Source organism: Bombus terrestris, chromosome 10 (assembly GCF_910591885.1).
Source record: "Bombus terrestris chromosome 10, iyBomTerr1.2, whole genome shotgun sequence".
NCBI lineage: Eukaryota > Metazoa > Arthropoda > Insecta > Hymenoptera > Apidae > Bombus > Bombus terrestris.
This window is the reverse complement of record NC_063278.1, coordinates 6,714,274-6,738,627: the sequence shown is the minus strand read 5'-3', so window position 1 is coordinate 6,738,627 and position 24,354 is coordinate 6,714,274. Positions and strand designations below refer to the sequence as shown.

The following is a 24,354-nucleotide window of genomic DNA, read 5'->3' as shown; positions in this document are numbered from 1 at the left end:
TATTGCGTCTCTATCTTTCTCTCGATCTGCCTTCGTTTCTGGCCCTTTTGCCCATCCTGTTTCTGCCCTTTCGGCAAATTTCCTGCACCCGAAAACGACGTGAAAAACCGTATTTACGGGGCTTTCAGCTTTACCGTGCACCTTGAAATCGTGCTCCATTCATTCGATAGTATTTTCCGTGAGAACTGGAAAACGAGAATTCACGTTCTGTAAATTCTACCAGCTTCCTGGAAAAATACGGCCAACGAATGCCACGTATTTAATGATTAAGAGCCCGCCATATGCAAATATATTTCCAATCTATGCAGTTGAGTTATTATAGTTTCGTGGTTGCTGATAGGTGCTTCTTTAGAAGGAAGTAACGATCGAAAGTTTTCAAGCATCATCCGTTGGAATTATTAATGACGCTTAAGACTCGGAGCAAAGTATTCAATGTCTGCTATCTTGTCACCCAATGTTCGCGTCCCTAGAAATTCACCTTCTTCATTTTTTCGTCGTTCCGCCGGTGATACCGGTTACGATAATCTTGCGACAAACTTCCACTCTTCTTTTCCTCTCGACTTTCTTACATAACAGGAAAGAAGATGGTTGGGAGGGTCGTCGGCCGTGTCTTGGTATCTCGTTCCAGGACATTTTTTCTGAGACGGGAGTTTTCCAGAAGAGACACGCTCTCTTCCCATTGTTCCGCGCGTGGCTCATTTGCAAAGTTACATTTATGCAGCGTAACTTTATCCGCCGTGCAAACTTGCTCAGGCGAATCGACTGCAAGCTCGTTGAATTTTATTATAAAAAAAAAGAAACAAACAAGAGAAGAAAACACAGAATAAGAGGAAGGAAGGAAGAAAAAATGGAAGTAGCTAGAGGCGCGATAACAAATGTAACACGCTTGTGCTTTATGTAACCCTGAAGTATTACTAGCTACAAATAGCAGATAATATGAAGCACTACGGGCGAATATTCTTTGAATCTTTTTCGAATAAATCTAATTAGGAAGTTTCGATTAAAAGTTTTTCGATCGTTGTTCTAAAATTCCACCTCTTCGACTCGAAAATCGTCTTGGTTTGAAGTAATCACTCTCAGTTGATAGATAAGCTCCCCACGTTAAAATCCATAGAATCTTCTATCGAAGGGAAGGTGCGCCGAGCCGAGAATAATTTAACGTGGCCCGACGAATGGCCATTGATTTACGAAGCATCAAACTTCCACGAAAGTTAGCCGCGTATCGAGACCGTCCACCCTCTCTCTTCTCGTCCCTTCCGGTTTGTTCTTAGGCTGCAGTTAGCGGATTCGATTTAACTTCTCCTGTGGGCGAACGACATGGTTCTCGACTGGCAGCAAGCTCACCAGGCGAACCTACACAGAGATCAACCTAAAGGGAGAGGGAAGGAGGAAGAGAGAGTGCCAACGGATGCCCAGTAAGAGCAATTTGCCAATATCGAAAGTGTTTGTCGATAATCTGTTGGCGAGCTGTTCTTGCTAGTTACTAAAAACTTGCTTCCTCCTTTACTTTCTTCTCTTGTCGCTAGTAGATCGTACGTTTTCTCCTAGAAGGCACTTTATCTCGTAGATACGTATTTTACAACTTCTTCGGAGATTCGCTCGGTATATTATATATCTCAATAATTGTACCTCTCCCAGCTGTAATTTCTGTAATAGGCGCTGAAGCAATAAAGATACCGAGAAGCTGGGAATCACCGTGATTTTGGAAATGTCAGGATTCTTGTTCCTGTACTGTGCAATTAGCAATATGTATGCCCTGGTGACTACGAAAAGCGCAAGATGTGATCGATGAAAAAAAAAAAAATGGCCCACAACATCGATGGACACCAAGGTCGAACGCATTTCAATATTAAATTACAGTACTCGGGGTCGTAACTTGTTGTTTTTAAATCTGTATAAGATAACACATTGTAGCTGCATTTATCATCTGATAGTTTCACTCCCTTTGGTGTAATCATCCAGATTCCGTGCATTTACGTTGGAGAATTTTTCAATTTTTCCGTAATACTCGGTATTCGACTGGTTTAATTTTTTACATTTCACTGAAAACGATTCTTTTTCCCCTCTTAACCTTATCGCGTCAACAGTTTCAGAAGGGTTATTTGTCGATCTCGACACCAGTTTGTCGAACAAACTGCGTACCACATTCTCGATCACCGGCGAACGATCGAGAGTTCACGATCTTGATTTCTCACGGTGACCAATTGATTCTCGTTCGACGCGAGGTTTTATCTCGCGCGTTGAATCACAGCACTCCCCTACCGGAACCGGTTGTAGTTTACATTCAGCAAAATTGTTTCGATATTTAGGAAGTATTTTTCTACTGTGCATTTCCAATTCTGTTCAAACCAGGACTTGTTTTATTCCTTTCTGCTGCGAACTTTTCTACAGTGTAGGTACCTACTTTTCTATGTCGCTGCTCCGAAATTTTTCGATATAAGCACGTAAAACGCCAGCCAATTGAATCTCAGGAAATTTTACCGGTTCGCCGATAAATATTTGCTTTTCCCCTGTTCCGCAGGGCATCTCATCATTCCAGTTCGATAAAGATATTACGGATGCATACGCGACACTGGGTTATTTTCTTTCCGACTATGAACGGGAAGGTTCGTGTATTCGCGAAGTGGTTTCAGAAACCAGGAACAAAACGACGCAATGATCTGTGCACCACGTACTTATACACGTAGTTCGATCTAGGGACTTTTAAAGTAAGTCAGCGAAAAGCATACAGGTCGACATTTCCCATGTCGTCCTCACTTTTCAAAATATTTTCAAGGTACATCGATTCTCCGAGATCGGTTCCCCGAAAGCTTTCTCCCCGTTGGAGACGATATTTCCATCGTCTGGCAAATAATTTATTCTCCGGTACTTTTGTCGAACATCCACCGTGCATAAATTAAGCGCGCGCAATGTTAGTCAAACCGTCCGTCTCTTAGAGATGGAGGATGGATATATTAATCGAATTAGAGGAGTGTCGTGAGATCGAGGTAAGTCGTTCGTGCAACAAAATGCCTCGGGTTCAGTTTATGCGCGCGAGATAGTCGACGTGTAACGCTATATCGTATAATGTGTCTCATTCCGCATTTTCCTCCCACTTCTTGCTCGGCGATCGATCGTTTGGCGATCGTTAAACGAATACCACGCGTTCCAACGATCTAACCCCCTTCCAAACACGTAACTGCGTGTCGACATCAAACACATTTTAGACCCCATTCCACTCGTGTTCAGGAACATTCTGGTAATCACCGGATGACCATGTGATAAGCGAAAAAATCGGAAGAATCAATTCGCAACATCGCTGCAAGAACGAGTATTCCGCTTGAAAAATCGTGCCATCGGAATACGGCCGTGGTTTCGTTGGGAAAATCCATGCTGTGATTTATGCATTGTCGTGCAGATTAAAAGAGGAGGACCGAGATATCAAAGTAGGAAGGAAATTCATTTAAGGATACTGGATACGCGGAATTTATTTGCAGGATGTCATTTCCGGTCATTTGAGCGAAAATAAAACGCGGTGCAGAATGTTTCGATCCCATCAACGAGAGATAATGAAGGACCATCGTGTCACTGATGCATTATCCTGATGAACGTGCCGTAAATATTCGGCTACAGAGCGAAACGGCGCCGATTAATCAGCCGAATTCGAACACGCGGTTATTTAACGTTCGGATATGCGGAATACAGCCGATCGCCAACTGTTTCTATTTATTATTTAAGCATTCGAAAACGATACGGTCGAAGCGGTAGGACGATACGATGCGGAACGGTTGAAAATGCAAAATTACGATGGCTCGCGCGGTAAAGAAAGAAACAACACCGCGGGAGGTTCCGCGTAAATGGCAGCGTAGAGGAGAACGAAATGAAAACGTTAATTATGACGCGGCACGCTTAAGTGTCGCTATTTAACTCGGAATTAATCTGTCACGGAACGAGTGTGAAAAACTACCCGTTTAAGAGGCCGACTCTCTTGGCGGGTCGTTTGATTGGCAGCTCTCGAGGAGAGTTCCTCTTGAACGTCGTTGGTGCTCCCTCTCTCTTTTAAAAACCTCTCCGGGACTACTGGTGCGTTCGTATATTCGAGTCGGAAGCACGACGCGATGCGGAGGGAACGAGGGGGCGCAAGAAGGAACGGCAGGGAAACGAAGGAAGACTTTATTTTCGGTGGCCCGATGACGCTGAAAGGCGCGAGCGTGGAAGAAGAGGAGGAACGACCCGTCGAACACCGAGCGTAAAAGAGCGCCGGAACGGGCAGGCTGGAGGGGACGAGACACGAAGAAAGCGAAATGTCCTCGAGACTCGGATAATGGCTCTGAACGCAGTCTGTGATTCGTAACAGTTTAACGTTTTATAGGAGCAACCTGATTGCACTCTGGGCCTGTGCCGTTGTAGCCGGTGTTGATTTTAATAAGTGCTTCGTCATTATGCCCGAACGTATTCGATTGTTCGACCTGCCTTCCAAGAGCAGGTAAATATTGAAGTACGATATTAATTTGCGTTCTAATTTGAAACTATTCGTAGCAAATAACATCGGAGAAATCCCAGCTAGCGTATATCTCATCGGAAACGTTGCGATCTAAGGTAAACGACGTCCGCCGAAACGCGAATACTGCCCGAGTGAAAACAAAGTTCTATCTATTTTGAAAACATTGTTACCGTGTACGCGTATGGGCCGATTTAACTCGTATTACGGGTTAAAATATCAATGTTTACCAGAAATTACGAGAACCGTCGACGTTAATTGCGCAATAACAATAATCACAACGACGCAACGTCTCGCGTATATTCATGCGTTAAAAATCGAAGTATCGTACGTCATTGTATAGAAACACGAAGCACGCTTGAAATCACATTTTGTCGGTGTAAAGGAAAACAGTATCGAGAGAAATCGAAATAAAAATGATACTACTAACGAGAAAACCTGATGTGCATTTCATGGCTGCGAACGAGATTTTCTCGGCACATAAATAAGCATAAAAAAAAAGAAGGGAAGGATAAAAAGTAACAACGTCGTCCACTAGATTGTACTTATAAATGTCTGAACGAAGGACAATCTAACGTCGAGGTAGAGGACAGAGAGAGATGGAGAAAGGCGCTTATTGTGCGCTGAACCATGTCGCCTTAGCGCACCGAGCAAAGTGAAACCTCCACAAAAAGCGTAAACAAAAAATAAACGTGACGAGGGTCAGTAGAACCTCCGTGTACGTCAACACCGCGTGAAAATACGACGTAAAACGAAGAATGGAATTTGTAACGCGAAGCATGGTGCAACAAGCGCATAAAGACGCTTCGAATCATTTCACGAGTGTACCGTTAATGACGCGACCGCCATCTTTAATGCGCGAACTTTTGGCGCGGATGCATCCCGATTAACGTTACGCGTTCGGATTATAGTGCGTCATGAACAAGTGAATATCGAGTGAAAACATCGCGATCCTCGTCTCTATCCTGGCTCTCGTGACGCAGTTTCGCGTTCAACGCATCACGAGAGTAGATAACTAAGACGGAGATTCGTGATAGCAATCAGAATTACGCGAATGTATAACCTAACCAAAAAAAAGGAGGGCGGTCGCGTAACAAAGAGGACATTTATGTTTGGTACTCACGATTGGAGACAGATGAAGTTGGATGGAAGAGTGAAGGTGCGAGAGAGACACATGGTGATTGTGTGTGTGCAGTCAGGAAGGAGACGCGAGAGAGAGAAGAAAGAGAAGGATCACGCGTGCGGTTCCTCGGTTGTTAGGTCGTCGTTACACAGGTTCTTAAAGGTCCCGTGGTCTGGCGTCTGGCTGTGTGTAGAGTGGAGTGTAGCGAGCGCGGGGTTCTCGGTGTCGCCGCTTCGGTCGGTGCGCGCGCAGAGCCTCGACCGGCGTCCGCCAGGAGTCGCTGGCGCTGTGGCCGGCCTCGGGCTGCGCGAGCGGGCCGTTCAGTCTAATTTGAACCGTCGCGCGCGCCCGACGCGGGGCCACCGACAATCCCTTCTCCGCCTCGACGTGACACGAGGCTCCTCGTGCATGCCGCGTGCAACACACGCGCCGATCCCCCGCACGATATTAACCGAACGCGTGCCCGCCATCCAGCACAACCGACAGAAGCATCGTTGCCATCGTAGAATCGGTGTCGAAGTTGAACCGTGTACTACGATCGTCTCTTCGGTCGCTCCTCCTCGCGAATCCGACGACCACGCTCGTTGCTCCGTTCACCGTCTGCCGACAATTTTCGCTCGCAAACCAGCGTTTCGTGTTTCGCTCGTTCCCGTTCTTACGTTACTCGCGATTCGTTGACGTGCGCGATCGTTGTCGTCGTCGTCGACGACGTTAGTGCCGCGATCACCGCGAAACGTCGACAAGTCTGGACGGCAACGGGGAGGAGGAGGCGGAAGAATCGTGTGGTAAAACTGAACAGTGAAGTGCGTCGCGCAAGGGCTAGACTTCGACGGTCGACACTACCAAGCGCGAGAGCCTCGTGAGTATATTTAAATAGTGTGTCTCTCTGGCTGGTCAGAGGAAGCCGACAGTTTCTTGGTCTTCTTCTTCGTCGTCGTCGTCGTCGTCGTCGTTGTCGTCGTTGTCGTCGTCGTCGTAGTCGTCGTCTTCGTCGTCGTCGTCGTCGTCGTCGTCTTCTTCTTCTTCTGCTTCGTCCTCTTCTTCTTCTTCTTCTTCTTCTTATTCCGCTCCTTCCTACGTCGTGTGTCATCATCCTCGGCTTTTCCTCGTTCGGAGTGCAACGTGATACGACGAGAGACCGAGCCACGAGATCGGGGGTGGCGCGAAATTCTTTATCAATTCTCGACAATTTATTTCGAGATACGGAAACAGTGCCGCTGATTCGCCGCCGGGAGAGTGCTCCAGAAAAAACCAAAATCAAATACGGTCGAACAGTATCTCGGATGACTTGGATCGTATCGATTCGACGACGATGAAGGAGTAGTCGATTCAACGTGTACGCACAGGATACAACGATCGTCGATTTGGAGAATCAAGTCTCTCGATCGATCCGAAAAAGGTTTGAAATCCAACGAAAAAGTCGTAGAAGTACTCTATTATTTTCAATATAGGAGTGTCGCGTATATAAACAAAACTATTTACAACGCAGGCACAACATTAAAAAGGGACGACGGCGCCTGTTACGGATACGAGGAATCGCGAGCAGGATGTTATTCTCGATCGATCGACAGGATGATCGCGAGTTTTGAACTGTACTTCTCGATGCGGTTTAGAGGGAGTACAATCGCAGTAGCCGGCGGTCGTGATCGTTTGCGATAATCGCGAATAGACGCAGTACGATTTCGTACCGCGGTGTTCCTGTCGCATCCATCCCGAGGCATCAAGGATGAAGAGGACGGTACTAGGCTGGACGAAGAGCAGACAGCTGAGAATCTGTCCGATGGAAGTCCCGATGTTTTGCTGCTGCCGGTGGTACAACACCTCGTGAACGAGCGATTCTCATTATTCGACGACAGTCGTCTACGGAAGGAAGGAGACCTTGGTAGACGAAGGGGTCGCGAAGACAGCAGTTTCCGAGCGAATGAGGCTTCGCTGAAGATTGAACGCGAGCGAGAGACAGGAGGAGAGGGACGCGATATCGATAGCGAAAGAGATCTTCTCGCGAGATTTTTAGGCGAATTCGCGAACAAAGAAAGAGAAGAGAAAGCACCAGAGAAAAAGAGACAAAGAGAGAGGGGGGAGAGAGAGAGTGTGAGAGAGATAGAGAGAAAGAGAGAGAGAGTGGTGTGTGCTGCGTTCGGGGTGACCGAGGTGTCGACCTCACCCCCGATTAAACCAGCAAGCAGGTCGGATGATGTGGGCGTCTCTGTTTTTGGCCGGGATCTTAAGCGGCTGGTGGGGCGCACTGGCGCTCGCTGCGGCACCCCCCGCCAATTGGAACTCCCTCGAGGAGACGTCGACGAGGACCACCAGCGACCATCCACCATCGATGAGCATCGCCGCCGTTGAAAAGCCCCTCGATTACCGTTTACCAACTTGGAACTTCGTTACGCGAACTATCGATATACGCGAGCATCGAACAGCCGACCAGACCCTCGCTCAACCTACGCGAGATTACAAATTACCGGTTGACGACGACGTTCAACCAACGTCGCAGCTTAACCAACGATCCGAACAACTTCGGAAGGAACAGCAAGGGAGAAGATTCGCCTTGAACTTGCAACTCGCCACCGAGAATGATAAACGGTTCGTTGCATCGGATTCGTGGACGTATCAGGAGATCGGTGACGAGGGTCCATCGTCGACGATCGAGCAAGCTTCTGGCAGCTATCGAACTTCGGCTTTCCCGGTGGGAAACCTTCGTTCCCAGGATGCTTCGAAGAGATACACGACTCAGGAAGAGTTCGACGACTCGATACGCGACGTGTTCGTATCATCGTCGAAGCGGGTCAACCGTCGTCTAGATGACGAGACGGCGAACGTTTATCCAAAGATGGAGGAGACCGGATTGACCCAGCTACCTCGTCACTCGTCCACGCAAACACCGATTCTGCGTTCGTCCGGGACCGAATCGTCGATGGAGAGGCCGCGTGTCATCAGATCGACCAAGCAACGACCAAAGAACCGTACGAAAGCGGACTCGCCGAGAGAACAGCGACGAAGATGCCGGAACAAGGGTTGTCGCGGTCAGAATTGGTGTCCCGACGTGGACGTTGGGAACAGAGCTTATCTAGCGCCAACGGTGTTCGAGGGAAAAGCGAGAAGCATGTCTTCCGTGAGGAAACCAGGCTCGAACTACGCGGTGACGTTCGAGGTGAAGCAAGTATACAAAAGCCAACCCGGTTTCCAGCCGTTGCAAAAGAACGACAGCGTCAGGCTGCACTTTCGAGACAAATCGGCGCCCGGCAAGTCGACGGTCTGTGGCTACGACAACGATGGGAAGCAGCAGCAGCAGCAGCAGCAGCAGCAACAACAACAACAACAACAACAACAACAACAACAACAACAACAGCAACGCGATAATCAGAGTGGTGTGGTGCGAGCCAATATTAAGAGGGGTAAAGTGTATCTAGTGTTTGTGAATCGCGTGGGACCCAGAAACTTCACGATCCTCGGTGAGCCGGTGATACGAAGCAAGAAGAACGAACAGGCGGTGCAGGCTGTCATTCGACCGGATTACGGTGAGTACGATTATCATCTCTAGCCCATTAATCTAAGAGCTTCGCTCTCGACCGAAGAAACGACTATTGAGAACGATCGGGAGTTATTGCAGCTGCGTGCTTTTGATTCGCGACCCCCCGTGTCTCGTATCGCATCGCGTCGCGTTTACGGATGCGTATGCTTCAACTCTTGCTATTATTTTCACGCGTGAGCGTATTCTCGCATTCAACGATCCTATCGAAAACGCGCTATACCACGGCCTGGATTCTGTCGAAAAATCTTCCACCGATACGATATCTGGTATCCTGATTTTTTGGATATCATACGCACGGATGCTTAGACGTTGAACCACCGTGACGTTTCTTCGATACGGTCGGATTATATATGATGGAAAAAACACAGTTTGCCGTCCGTTAGAAACCTAATCCGCGCGCGATACAAGCTTGTAGAACGTCTTTCGGCTTCGGCAAAATCATTCCAGACAGTTAGAACCGTGAACAATAAATTGTAACCAAGCTTTGACGCTATTACTTATCGTATCTGAGACTCGTTTCTGGCTACACGAGTACGCCCACGTAGAAGAGAAGAGGTGCTTTCCTCGAGGCGCGTAATCGAGACGCGAACACGCGTATATTTAAACCGCCACGTAAGTTGGATCGCCTTCAAGTCGGCGTGCGTGGTTCGCTCGCTCGCTCGCTCGCTCACGCGAGCGTCCGACTACGAGCCACTCGTCGGCTTTCCGAACAGGCGACCGTCGACGACTACGATGACGACGTGATCGGGCATTTCCACCGGAACTCGACGCCAGAACGAGCGTAACGAGTCTCGGGTTTTGAAGGTGGTCCAATTTGCCCGCGGTTCAACGCGCTCCACTCGACTCCCTGCTCGTTCCCTCCGTGACGATTCCCGGCCAAAGACTTGTTCGCGCTGTTCGATGACTACCGTGGCAGCGACCTTCCGCCACTTGATTTATCGCGATAAGTTGTGCGCCTTGGTCGACTCGGCTTCAGATATCGAAAGTAGCTCGTCACAGAACATCTGTGAGACTTTTGACGAGCCGATGTTCCGTTTCAACTCATCGCGCACATGTGGTCTCCCTGTTTCGACCTGTAACGCACCGCGTTTTTCAACTCTTCGATCCATCGAGACGTTTCCTCGAATATTTATCACCTACTAGTCTACTCGAATTAGTCACAGCTAGGAATAATGTATTACCTTAGTGTATTGCGACATTTTGAGACGAGTTATCGATACCGCCGTGATCGCATAGATAACGTCGTGTCGCAGAATTAGCGTTGCTTGTACGTTCCGATACAGGCGAGTTAATGAGAAGCGTTTTGAGAAATTTGTGCAACACGCGTTAAAGGAGATCAACGTCGCGAGATCGATAAAATCGAAGCATCGACCGAAGCGTCGTCTATTCGAAGCACGTTCGTTTAGATTCTGTTTTACTCGTAAAGCGGACGCTTTGCAAATATGTCGGACATTTTTCGATCGGGCTTGCTGGCGTGTACGGCGCAAAGGGAGGAAAGTTCTTTGATACTTCTTCGGAGTAACTCGGCTCCAGCGTCGTTAGCGTCGTTTTCGTCGTCCACTTTCCTCGTCTCGTTTACGACTTCGGAACTGTTGCGCTCGTTTGCCCAGCAGCCCAGCTCCAAACCCTCTTCACCTGTGCGTATTACACATCCGCCTTGACGCGTATCGAAAGTTTCCGGGACTTATCCCATTATCAAGCCTTGGAGTATCTCGTTTCGTGAAGAGCGGAGAGGAGCCGTCCCACTCGGCTAGAGACTCGGCTTCTCTGCCTCCGCTTAAACCGATTTATCATGTACGTCTGAACGTTGAGGGGTAAATTGGATTCTCGGGAGCTTCGAATCTTGATAATCTCGTCGAATCTTAGTCACAGATCGTTAAAAAATCTCGTAAACCTGGAAACTCCAGTCTTTTCTTATCGAGAATTATTTCACTCTTATTTAACGATTCTCTCGAATATTTGAGTTTGCTTTGTTAAGCGTTTTCAAAGTATCTCCTTGAGAAGAACAAATTTTTAAATAAACCACCATTCCAAAATGAAAAGCGTATGACTCGTAGGAAACGAGGGGTGCAGAAGTTGGGCGTGAAAAGAGGCGCAAACGCTTCTGGTGTCCGGCGACGCGACGGTTCGTTGATCCGCGATCCGCAAAAGCGGGTCCGCCAGCCCTTCTCCCAGTTGCCGGTGACTAAGCCAGACGGGGGGACCCGGGACGTCAATTATAAGGCCTTAATCGGAAACCCGTCCTTACTTCTGTTGGCTTACACTCGGCCATGCCACCCGAGTGAGACAGCGGGCGAAGAAAAACGGAATATCGAGAGCATAGTCGTGTCGCGCGCGACTATCCTCGTCGTCACGCGCCCCGAGTCCCTCGGATACCTGCGACTGTTATCGTATCTCGACGGTTGTTCTCGCCTTTGGCCAACGCGATCCGTTGCTTCCAAGGGAGCTCTTGTCTTTCTTCAGGCTTCTACGAGATTCCGGACGACTCTCTTGGGGATACAGGTTGCACGGTACAAGAATCTGCCGCTACTTGCAGCTCGAAATCCATCGAGAGCTATTAACGAATTCGCATGTTGAATCTCCGTTTCGGCAGTGATCAATGATCAGAGATGTGAATCACATCTTCGTAAATAAGAGTTCTCTGATAGTAATTTCAACTAACTGCGAATCGTGAAAAGGTACCAGCACCGAATTGTTTCGGGTCAGTACCGTTCGTCTCCGTTTAAATGACTACTCCTACGATTGATGAACTTCCAAGCGTAAACTCCGAGAGCGATAAGCACAGGGTATTTAAAGCCGTATCTGTAGTTTAAAAAGGGGCAAACGTTTAGTCATGTGCCCCAAAATGTCGCACATGCCCCCAAATGTCTTGGTACATGGTAACACAACGTTCATTAGGCGGGATTAATATTAATCCTATTAATATCAGAACCTGTAAAGCCAATGAAATCGGGAAAGGTAACCGAGCACAGATCGGATAAACATAGTGTCGACCATTTTTCGGAAGCGGTCTCGCCGGGCAGATTAAGAGCTCGCGTTCGCAGAAATTTCTACGTGCTATTCTTAGATCGTGCACCGTGTATGCAGCGATTGCGCATTATGGTGTAACTACGAGTTCAGCGGCGCGATATCTGGTTCGTTGGTTCGTTCCTTCGATCGTTCTTGTGGCACACGCGATATTGCGTTATCGCGCAAGAGACTAGAATCTTCGGGCGCAATGTGTCGGCACGATGACAGGTCCTAAAAGGGACGCGCGCAACGTTCAGGGCTACGAGTTATTTTGGCATTTACCGCGAGTACCGTCGAGCGTGCGATGCAAGCGCATGCGGGTGCTGGTTAATCGTTTCGATACTTGTAATTTCTCGGTAGGGAGCTGCTGTTCTCTGCATGAACGAAGTCTAATCAGAAAGCACCAATTTTCAGGCATTTTCGCCAGGAAACGAAAATGTAATCGCGCTGATTTTCACGACTTCATCTACTGCTAGATAGAGAAATCTTTGGTCGAGGCTGCGCAGCTGTCGCCTGCGAAGCAACGAATTACTATAGAAATTAATTGACGTCAATTATCGTTGCGTTCGACGGGTGTATGTAGGACGCACCATCGAGTGTCGGTGCACGGTGCAACGGTGCTATGGTGCAACGGTGCTTCGGGCAGATAGTTAAAAGACCGATCCTTCGAAAATAACGATCGTCTTGCTGTGACACTTTTGATCAAACGAGCGCGCCGTTCAAATTCGGTTCGTTCCTTTGGTTACGCGTTTTCAAGTGGCTAATCGCGTAGACGATATCGGATGTCTCTGTTTAAAACGAGACATCCGATGCGATGCTCCCATGCCAACCTTTACCTGTTACTGTTGTGGCGCGACTACGAACCGTCCGTGAAATTAATAGAAGCGTCTTTGATTTATCGCTCGCGACTACGTATTTCGGGAATTGTATATGGGTCAGCGTTGACTTCGTTCTTTCCCATCTCCTATTCCGTTGTGCACTTACCGACGATGGATTAGCGCGATGTAATTAACGCGAATCAGCTAGATGAAATGTCTGGTTCGATCAAAGAGAATTTCGACTGTTCATTTCTGCGAAAGTCGGTGTCTCGTGATAGTCGATCGATAAAGCATAATTGGCAACTTAGCGGGAACAGAGCTCGTACATCGGACACGAGATTGATCGTCGAAGGAAGGGGAGTAAGGCACAAGGGCATCAGGAGGAGTAGCAAAGAGACGGATAGAGAGTGAGAGATGGAGAGACAAAGCAAAGCGAAAGAAAGGACTGGGTGAAAGAGGAAGGAAGAACGAAGGAAGGAATAAGGGAGAGAAGTGGGCCCGCGAGGCGGGCAGGAGGAGGGAAATCGGCACGTACGTATCCAGAGCACGTACGGCCCTGTGCCCATACTCAGAGGAACCCGCAGGTACGCTCTATATACCGTGGACTGTGGACGGTGGCTCACGCACAGACAGACGGTCGCACACGCACGTGCATAGCTAGAGGTGGGGTATGCGAGTGGTCAGGGTGGGGGACCACACGTGTGGTGTGTGTATACACCGTAGCGGCGAGCAGGTAGACTGCTGGGCGGCCGGCGATGCAGCCTCGAGCACGAGGTCTCCGAGGTGATCCGCCGCCGATCTGGAGAACCGGTGCTCTCGATGCTGCGCTCCACCTGGCTCGCTCGCATCGAAATTAGTTTACCCGGAATGCGATTGTAGCGATGCGCTGCGATGCGTTCACTGCGCGACACTCGGATCGTTTCTCGTTCGCGTTCCACGGCTCGGTTCATTCCTTCCTTTGGAAAATTAATTTACAGATAAGATTAATTGGCGAAAGAGTCAGGACGAGAGGTCGGCAATTGGATCGAGCGTGACACCGCCTTGTCACGCCCTTTCATTGGTCCGTGGAAATGCCACGTTTCCGTTGGAATTTCTCGACTTTCGAGAGCGTTTGTTAGTAGATAGAAAAGCACGAAGAAACGATGAAACTTCTTTTCGGTGAAATTTATAATCTTGAATCGATGATCGGTGCTGCAACAAAACGTAATACGCGTACTTTGGAATAGAATTTGAATAGCAGCCCCAACGCGTTAATACGTTCAGGTTTAACGTAATAATTCGATCATGATAAATGGACGCAGGTCTATGTTGAGCGGCCGATTCAACGGTACGAACTGGAACACGGAATAAATTGCGGCATGTCGTTCGCTATGTCGACGATCGAGTAGACTGCTGGGCGACTGCCGATCTAACGTGGCCGGTCACTCGAGCGTGATTATTTTTAGCGATCCGAACGACAAGCGATCAGTGAACGGTGAACCGCATCGATGGTTCGTGAACGGCACGGCGCACAGTCCGCCTGTCTGTTCGCGAACATAGCAGAGATTTTTCCACAATAACGAAACCTCGATATTATCACGGAACGATGCGATAAGATCTATCCTCGTGATCCTCTTATCGCGTGAATTTCGACGAATTGTGGCCGGCGATGGAATGTTTCGCAAAAGAACGAATTATACGCGAAAGAACGTTCTCGGTTTCAAAAACGACGAGCTTTTCCAAAAATGTGAAACTCGTGGCTGATTAATGTCCACGAATCGCGACGAATCTCCGTGGTCGGTGATAAGGAACGACATGCATCATTTCTGGAAGGAAGAAAAGTTTTAATATCGTCCAGCTCGCGAAATTTATGGTCCGCTTTTCTCCGCTGGGGAATTGGCCGGTGTTCGCAATTCGATGGCGTTTGCGGAAATGTTTTCCCTTCGGTGTTCCGTCTCGTCGTACAGGATTGGGATTCACGAAATTGGCACAGCTGGCAGAACAGTTGCCGTAGGACAATCAATGTTCCCGAATACAATGCGATAATTTGCTATCGCTTGTCGCCATCAACGATTGAATTACGGGCATATTATTATCGTACCGGCGCATTTCTGACGCTTGACTACTTCTGCCACGGACAAATGTTCGCGTGATTAACGATGCCTCGATTGTCCCTTCGGGCTCGTCGATTTTTCTTCGCACTCAAAATCGCCAAAAGGTCCTTCCGTCGTCGAAAAGACCAATCGTTTTTTTTTTCTTTTTGCGAACGCGAAACGGAACTCGCGATGAATATTTTTATGGTCGAGTATCACGGTAACGAGGTGAATGTTAAGATATCGTTAATCTTTAATGACTGGTAGCTGGCAACAATTCGAAGCCGCGACCCGCTTTCGCGAAATTCAAGGTTTCAAACTTGAAATCAACGCACGCGCTTCGCGACCTGTGCGACAGACCGCTCGATCCACAGTGTCGTAATAATCACGGTATAAACGGTAGATCGATCGATCCATCGCAGAGGACGAACCTCGCTCCTTGTTATCAGAAAGCCTGCGCGAAAGTAGGGGAAAAAAGCAGCCTAAACTGCGACGCAGCGTTCCGAGAAACACGATTCTCCGGGTCTCTCTCCACTCGACTCGTCTACCCTTTTCTACTATCCCGTGGAAAACGCTTCGGTATCTCGTTAAAAACTCGGTAAAAAGTTGGAGTTAGGATCCCCCTCCAAACTCCCCCTTTTTTTACCTCCTCTCGTTTTCTTTTTAACCTCGATTTCAACCTCCGCCACGAACGAGCCAACAAAAAAAAGACAGCCTGTCGATAACATGTGTTTTCCCTGCCGGTTAAGCCGCCACCCCTTCTCCCGCGACTCCGGCTTCTCTCTATCAGTTGCCCTTCCTACACACGCTTCTTTTCTAGTCGGAATAAGGGATGAGCCGGCTTAAAGAATCGTAGATTGAATATCACTGCTGCGAGACTGGTGGCGGCCACAGCATGCGGATACGCCCAGCGATTTGTATGCCGAACGCGGTTGACTATTTCACCCTTCCGTGAGCTCGCGCTTTTCCTTTCTTTTTTTTTGTTGCCTCTTCTTTTCTTCCACTTTTGCGCAGATTTCTTCGCTTGTCCTATATTCCAAACGAGGCTGCTCTGTTTCGTATACCGCTTATAGATCACTATGATCAATTTACGCTTCGGCAGCCGTGTTATTCTTTTTTCGTCCGTTGATTTCGCTCGATCGAGTTTCCCGCCGTTATCGCGCCCCACCGTTCGCCTTCTTCCATCTTCGTTGGCATTCTTCTTTTATTCGAGATCCGAGAAAGCACCCTGGCGCGATTTCTGCATACGCGAAGGTCGGCCGAGCAGTTTCCACGGGCGAAAAAATATACTTTGAGAAGACGGCTGACGCAACGCGGCTAGGAGCTGGTAGATCAGACGTCCGGTCCGTTGTCGCGGTTATAAATAACCTACTCACGGAGTATTATTTCCGAACGGTCTAGAACCCATTCGGATCTATGAAAGAGGTCACGTAATGCGAGCGTGGAAAAAGGAGGAAGTAGGAAATCTGTAGCCGCAACTTCGACTCGACCAACGTTTTCGCCACACGGAAGCTCGATCCAACAGCTGCGGTCGCTCGAAAGTATCCTACTGAAATAATAAAAAACGTGAACTGTCGTGCAAATTTGCGGAATAATGAACCCTAGCCAGGAAGTATTTCTTGTCAACGAAGGGTTCGCGATACAGAAGCGAAGTTGATACGGAACTCCTGTTGGTCGTACAATCGTCAGACAATTTGATAATTAACGAGCAGCGGAGCTGCTCCGGCTTGTTAAATAATTCCTGGATCGGATACCTTTGACGAACACCCGTATTTGCGCAACTCCGAGAGCTTTGTCGTTCCTCCGAATAACCCCATCCAAGGGGAGGAATGCGCTCGCTCAAGGTTGTCGCGAGCTTTCCCGCGAATCTGAGCTTCCCTTGGTAATCCCATCGGCTAATCTTCCTCGTTTGGTCCCGTTGGAATGCAGCATTCCTCCTTTTTCTCCCCTCTTGCTCCTTTTCTTTTTTCTAAAGCAAAGCAGAACCGTCCACGCCGGTCGCGAGTCTTTGTTCCGCCGCGTTTTGGAACGTTATCGTTCCGTAAGAGAACGGAAGGAGCTTATCGCTCATTGGCAGAAGATACGAGCGATTTGCGAAGGTATTCGAAGCAACCATTATCTTTCTCTACCAAGCACGTACTCTGTATGGTAATCGATTCGTTTTTCGAGAATCGCTGGTGCACGCTCCGATCGTCTTCTCGTTTCTATTCCGACCGATCAGGTCGAAGGGCTTCGGTTAAACGGCACCGACGATCTCGATTAAAGGCGGACACAGGGAGATGGCGAACCGATTGCATTGCTCTGGAATCGCGAATTTAGCGTTGATCCGTAGCGGACCGACACAGTCGGCGGACAGATGGAAAAACGTTTTGTGTCGGGGGGAGGGAGGCAGTTCGTATCGGGACTGAAATCTTGGCAGACCCGAGAACACTTCGCTACGGTTAATGCACGGGGAATGGGCCGCCGCACGGAAACAGAGTTTTCCTTGGAACACGAGCTAAGAATTCGTGGGAGCATTACGATACAGGATGACGTCAAGTGTGTCAGGAGACAGAGGCTCTCTTCTGGTTGCCTAACTTCGCGATTTTTCGAGTTTCGGAAAATTTGGAAAGAAACTCTTTGTCCAATAGCTGCGTCTGTTATCGTCGTCTGTTTTTTCCCCGTGTCGTAGTGTTTGCTTTGCTAACGAGAGGCAATCGAGGACTGGTTCGGAACACGACGAAACTTTCGTTTATTATGTTCGCTTTCCGTTTCTTCTTATACATCGCGAGACCTCGAAATGAGAAGAGGCACACGATTTTGGGTCGAGATCAAAATAAATAGATCAGATGTCGGCGCCACTTTCCTTCGATACGATCGTTCGGTGGGGAAAACCGTGGAACGACGGAGACGAATGCGACGTGAAAACCGCGCCAGGTGAAACACAGAGTCATACCGGAGGAGACGATAAAACGGAAAAAAACAAGAAGCGAGAGACACGGCGAGCAGAAAGGAGAAAAAGCTAGAGAGAGAGAAAGAGAAAGAGAGAGACAGACAAAGAGAGAGCAAATGACGGAAGAAAAGAAAGACAGCAGCGACCAGCGGTCTGGCCGTCATCGCGTAGTCACAACACGCCGCGAGTTATTGCCCCCGAGTGCTCTACCGAGACCTCCACCTCCACGTCCACCACCTCCTCCTCCTTCTCCTCTTCCTCCTCCTCGCGAGGAGTTGGCATACCCACTTTTCCTCCGACTTAATTCGTCCAATTCGCAGCCAAAAAAGCGACGATCGTCTGTGCGTGTTAGAGAAACCGAGACTGGAATTATCGAGCAAGACAAGGATGGTTGGACGAAAGCACCCTCTCGAAACTAGAGAGAGAGAGACAGAGAGAAAGAGAGAGAAGGAGATAAAAGGAAAGAAGGGAAGAGGAACGGAGAAGACAGAAAAGAATGGAAGAAGCTGGAAAGACGAAAACGAAACGAACGTGGCTGCGCGAGGACGCGGACGAGATAGTAGGAGGAGGCGGCAGCCGGTGTTGGCAGTGTTGGCAGCTCACGAGGAAGGGGATTGATGGCGTGGAGGTGGAGGCGCAGACGAAGAAGAGAGAACATCCACGAGAAAGATGCAACGAAGCGCGTCCGAGCGAGAAAGATGGGCGACAAGGGGGAAAAGGGGGTGCTCGCGAGTCGAAGTTACCTTGCCGAGAGAGAAAACAGGACGGGAAACGTCGAAGGGAGGAAGGGAAGAAGAGGTCCCTCGTTTTTCCATAGGAACCGGGAAACCCGAAGCGCGAGCCAGTCACAACAATAACTGCGTTACACAGCGGCGAAGATACCGGCGACGACTGGTTGTTTCGCCTGTTGGTTGACGTGGGTGCCGACCGACTGCCGGCTGAGTTCAATTGGACGGAATGTCTCGACGAGAGAGGCACTTCAGAAAAAATCCTCTCTTTATTTGCCCGTTGGCTGTCTCTCTTTGACTTAATCTGTCCGCGACGCGAAATCTCCCCTCGGCTCTACACTCGGATCTCGCTGAATTTCCCCGAGTATCTTTCCGTTTTTCGTCTTCCTCGCCGTTAACGCAAATATCTGTAATCGCGCGGTCCTCGTTTCCACGGACTACGTTTTTCTTCCGAAGCCTCGGAACGCAGTAGAGACAAACCGCTGCGTTGTTGAGAATATACCACGCTGAGAACCGATGTTTCCAAAACGCGTAGCGGGAAACAAATCGATCTGGCTTGTGTCCTTGATAGGTTGGTTTTTCCATTTTTTAGGTGCGCTGGCAATGGATAGCCCGGAACGAATGAAACCGTTTTATTTTCGCTTGTCGTTGCATTTGTTTTTTCAAATTTCGTCGTTTTCCCCGAAATCTTTTTACGTCCGAGAATTAGTCGTTTTTTTCGTTCTTAGGTACACGTTTCTGGGAAGCTCGAGCTCCCGAAGCTATCTGCCATCTGTAAACGCGTAAGAACCATGAAAAGAGAAATGGGAAATCGTAGGATGCGTCGAACGCGCGACGCGTTTGATATAGAAATATGGGAGAACAAGTGTAAGCGTTATGGACGAGGGATGCGTGACAATATTGCAGAAAATCCGGCCTCGGATGAAAAAAAATGATCGTTAGAAGGCAGTCGCTTCCATGGCGAGTCGTTTATTGTTTGCAGACTTGTATCGAACCATGTAAACATGGATTCTTGGCGCGCGTACGTCCGTAATAATATCGCCGACGATAATAAACAGGCAGTCTGTTATCGAACCTGATCGTTACGCGTTCCTTGTTAAATTCGTTATTGTTTTGCGTAGTCGAAAATTCGATAACGGCGCAAGCTGCTGCCCGACGCGTTGTACGTTCCTGTCCATGATCGTACATACTGTACATGCTGCAGGCCAACCAAATAATTGTTCGATTGTTCCACTTCGGAGTTCGGTTAACCAACGATAATCGGAATAATCGTTTGTTGTTCGGTGAGTTTAATGATCTCGTAAATGTACCGGTGGTCGCGCGATAATACGCGCCATCGAAAAACACTAAGTATCCTCGAATCGCGATGCTTTTTCCATCGAGAACAGCTCTGTATGCCCGAACGAACAAGGTAAATAGGAAGTGAAAAGTCCAAATGTGAAAAATTCGAACGATCGAAAAAAGAAAAGAAGAAAAAAAAATATGGGAAAAAACGAGAGAAGCAAAAAGTTAGAGGAAAAAGCGAGGACGCGTGAATCGCGTGGTTCGCTTGATGGACATGAGAGCAGTCGATGTTCTGTGTCGAGATCGAACCGCAGAAGAGACATCAAGTCGCAGAGTCGGTGGAGACAGACGGACGGTGGCATTTGCTCTTAAATCGGCAGATCGCCGTCTTTACTTTCTTTGCATCAAATGCAGTGGTCAACTGGCAGCGCGCTCATGGCGGACGATCATCGTATAAGGCGAAGCGGCCGTAGCCGGATCCGACGACGACCGGGATTCTGCCTTTAGTCGCATCGTTGGCTCGCGGAACTGTACTGCGGTGTTTATATGGTGTCCTCTGCTATTCCGTGTACGTACCTATCTTTCTATACGTGGACAGTGCCTATCGCGTATCGCCATGTTCGTTGTGGGAAAATCGTAGAAAACAAACTCGTTTATCCTCCCACCATTCCCTACCCATCCGATCTTTCGCGTCTCTCTCTCTCTTTTTCTCTCTTGCTCTCGCTCCCTGACCCTTTTCGCAACATGCCGTTCGATTGCCTCGGATCGTCGCAAGATTTTCAGGAATTTTCTTTCTCCCGATCGGGCGACTGGCGATCGCCCGTTTCGCGCGATCCGAACTGTTTCTCTGTTCGAAAACGTTCGCCGCTATTTTCTCTTTTCTCTTCTACTCGAACGTTCGTAGGAACGGGAAGGCCCACCGAGTAATTTATTTTGGAATATTTAGCTGGAGATTAAACGTACCGATAGAGGAGCGCAGGCTAACTTTTACAATTACGCGTTGGTGAAATCGTTTAGCCGTTTGCGGTAAGAAGATGGCAATTTTTTCCAGTATACCCTTAAGTAATCTGAAAATCCACTTACCCCCATGAGAGCCTCCGTTATGTTTCTATAATGCGGTGAGCGGCGTAGAAGCTCGGACACGTGACTTTGTTTCATGATTTACGGGCAATTACGTTATCGGCATAACGACGGTTCCTAATATTTCTCGCGCGCTAATGGGACACCGCATGGAACGCCATAAAAGGAGCAACGAGGGAAGCCACTTCATTTATTACCCCCTTTTTCGAACAGACGTCTTCCCGCTGGGTCGGCTAATAAATGTTTAAACTCCAAAAATGTACCCCTAATTGTTCGCTTTGGTTAACGTCGTCGATCGCGAGTGGAAAGGAAAATTCTTGCACAAACCAAAAATAAGGAAAATAAATCTACCGTATTTAACGAGAGAAACGAAACCTTGTACAACGATCAATTGCTGCGCTCGGGTTAAAAAGTTCTTTTGCTCGTGACCGTCCTCGTTGTTCGAGATCAAGCGTCTCGGAAAACGCGGACCATGCTCTAATTCGTTTCCTTGTGAAATTCGGGCGAGTAAATTTCCGAAACATCGGCATACTCGACTTGGTATGAATGGCGAGCAAAGCCTCTTACGGGCCGGAGAAGAAACGTAGGGATCGGTGAGGAGGGATCGTCTCTCCTCCGTCTCTCATTCGATTCCCCTCTCTTTTTCCATCTTTTCTCGCGCGTTCTTAGCACCGACGACGTCGCCGAACGACGAAGACGACGAAGACGACGACTACGACTAAGAAGACGCTGGCAGGCAAGGAGAGGTGGCGCAAATGCGAGACGACGAAAATATTGGGTCTATTTCGAAATTCTATTTCGGTGCGTCGGCCGAGCGACTTTCCTACACGCAGTTCACCGCGTCACGCACACGCTTCTGTCCACAAGCACGCAACTTGACGCACTCCTCCTCGACCGTTCCTCCGCTCGATTATCCGCCGCGACGTCGACCGAGCGCCGATTTTTCCACGAACATAGGCGGGGAATCGGTCAACGAGCGCGATTTTCTCTGCATTATTCTCTCGGTTGTTAGGTTCTTTACCCGTTAAGTGTTTCAGCCGTTTAGCTGGAATTGTCAAAAATCCAGAGGCACGTGGTGTAATTGGGAGAGCCGAAGCTCTTTACGTATCCTTTAAATTTCGCGTACAACGTTTGCGCGGTCCTGTAATTGCGCTCGCATGAACGTAAGCAATTAAGTGAGCCGCGGAGACTTTCGGGAGATCGCCGCGACAGGATTTTTCCCAACGACTTCCCTTAATTTAATAGCCAGGCTCGTCGGCCGAACAAGAGAAAAACGAACGCACGTTAAATTTCTCTTATCTACGAGCGGTCGTTTCACCGCGTCCAGGAAACATCGCGATGCGTAGCAAAAGTTCAGCAAGTTCCCTTAATTGCTGGTAATATAATATAATTACCGGGTCACCGGTACTACTGCCTGTCGAATGAAGTGGAAAAAGCTTGCAGCTACAGTGCTCTATGTCCTACCATTCCATGGTTACCACGAAATATTTGAACTCCAGCGGCAGACAGGGAGCGAAAGATAGAGAGAGAAAGAGAGAGAAAGAAAGAGAGAGAGAGGAAATACGCTCGCTTCCCTAATATGGTAACTCTAAATTTAGCCTGGTCGCGGAGACAAGTTATTGTTGTAGATATAAAAAGAGCGCTGGTGGAGGATCCAGCGTTACCACTGTCCAGTACAATTAAGCTCCCCTTTTGTTTTGTAATCGCGGCGTTGTAGCTCGACTGACCCCTTGACCAAGGAACGTTGGCACGCGTTGCGGACGCGGTTGGCACGTGTTAATAAAACACCAGTCGCCAGCCAGTGGTTTACTAAATATCAACTTTTAAACAGGATCGCACTCACCTCCCTGCGCCTGGCTAAGGTGACGGTCGCGCGGCTAATTATTGCGCAAACCTGCAACCGACGAATTCACCGTGACTCCCTCGCGCACGTTTCTCACGTTCGTTCTTCGCGCGATTTTAATTACACCGACGTCCTTCCGTTTCGTTCCCACCTGGCTTTTCACGAGCGTATCGTCGCACGCGATTCGCCGCGAAAGTATTTCATCTAGAGCAGACGACGCGAAGCGTAACGCGTTGCCAGTTCATTCCGCGGAGACGCTTCTTCCACGGTGCGCTTACTTGAAATAAATCACCTGCTAAGAGAGTTCGACAGAGTAAAGTACGACGGTAGATCGCGACAGCCGAGTCGGCGAAGCTCCTGTTGCAACGCAACTGTCCCGGGAACCACCCATAGATCACTGACCCGCGTTTACTGTATTTTCCACTAACGAGTAGTAAATTTGTATCGTCGAGTGATATACAATCCGACGAGTCCCCTGGTCGCTACTACCACTATAGTTACTCCTACGACCCCTGTGAAATATCATTTTCGAAACAGTGACAATTTCATTCTGCCTACGTACGCCGTCCTTCCTGCTCGCTGCCACGTAAAACTACATTTCACTGTTTATCGCGCTTTTCATCCTTCCCTTCGCTCGGTAATTTCATTAATCGGTTTCGCAATGTCGATTTCGAGGGATTTCGATGCGAAGGCACATTATTCAATGATATCTAGCCGCGACGCGTTAAGTGGTTAAGTGGTTGGCCGCGAAATCGGTATCGCGATACCTTGAAATGAAATTTCTGCTTCGGAATTCAATTCCTCTCGAGGCTAAATTACCACTTGGAATTAAAGCTTCGACCTATCCTGATCCTGAGTTAACATCGGCTATTTGTTCTCTGCATTTATATCGCGATAGCGAAGATACAAAGACAGGATAAGCCCTTTTGCCCCAGTTTGTCGCTGGTGACTTTCCGTTCGAAAACGGCGAGAAGTCGGAAGTCGTTTCGCGCGATCGATTCCCGTCGCCTCGAGTCGATGCACGAACGAACAACCGGAAATCTATTAGCCAGAGTACACGCAGAAGGGTACAGGGACCGCAACAACATTCTTGAACATTGTTGCACGCGGTGGTTGTGCGTGACTACCATCGACGGCTCAACGTAATGGCTGGGCAGATTAAACGACGCCCGGTCTCCGTCTGCGCCGGCCCGGCTTCGGCAACATTTACCAGGAATCCGCGAGATAACCTCACGCTTACGAGCGAAAAACTTTTTATCTGCCGTCATGATATACGAGCCGAACTCCTAGTTTTCTATGTTCGGGCCCGACGGTGAACGCTCAAACGTTTACCCACACTGATAGCGATCTAGAGTGCAACGCCTATTTGCTGGTTTGCCTCCGCGGGAACGATCTAGCGCCTCGTTCAGACGCGAGCCAACGACACGCTCCTTCCATCTAGCCGATTGAC

At 48.7% G+C, this 24,354-nt stretch overlaps 1 protein-coding gene and 1 long non-coding RNA gene across 5 annotated transcripts in view; one reads left to right on the top strand and one right to left on the bottom strand.

Moving 5' to 3' along the window:
• LOC125385787 overlaps positions 1-24,354 on the bottom strand; it is a 130,254-nt gene that overhangs the window by 99,650 nt on the left and 6,250 nt on the right. The window lies entirely within an intron of this gene.
• Positions 5,353-24,354, top strand: part of LOC100649387 — a 199,026-nt gene continuing 180,024 nt past the window's right edge. The window contains exons 1-2 of one of the 3 annotated variants that reach the window (XM_012312609.3): positions 5,353-7,002; positions 7,093-9,124. In XM_012312609.3, the coding sequence (XP_012167999.2) occupies positions 7,795-9,124 (1,330 nt within the window). In that variant the 5' untranslated portion in view covers positions 5,353-7,002; positions 7,093-7,794. Of the gene's footprint in view, positions 9,125-24,354 lie in introns of all 3 variants that reach the window. The other 2 variants (XM_003398251.4, XM_048409259.1) reach the window with 2 other exon arrangements.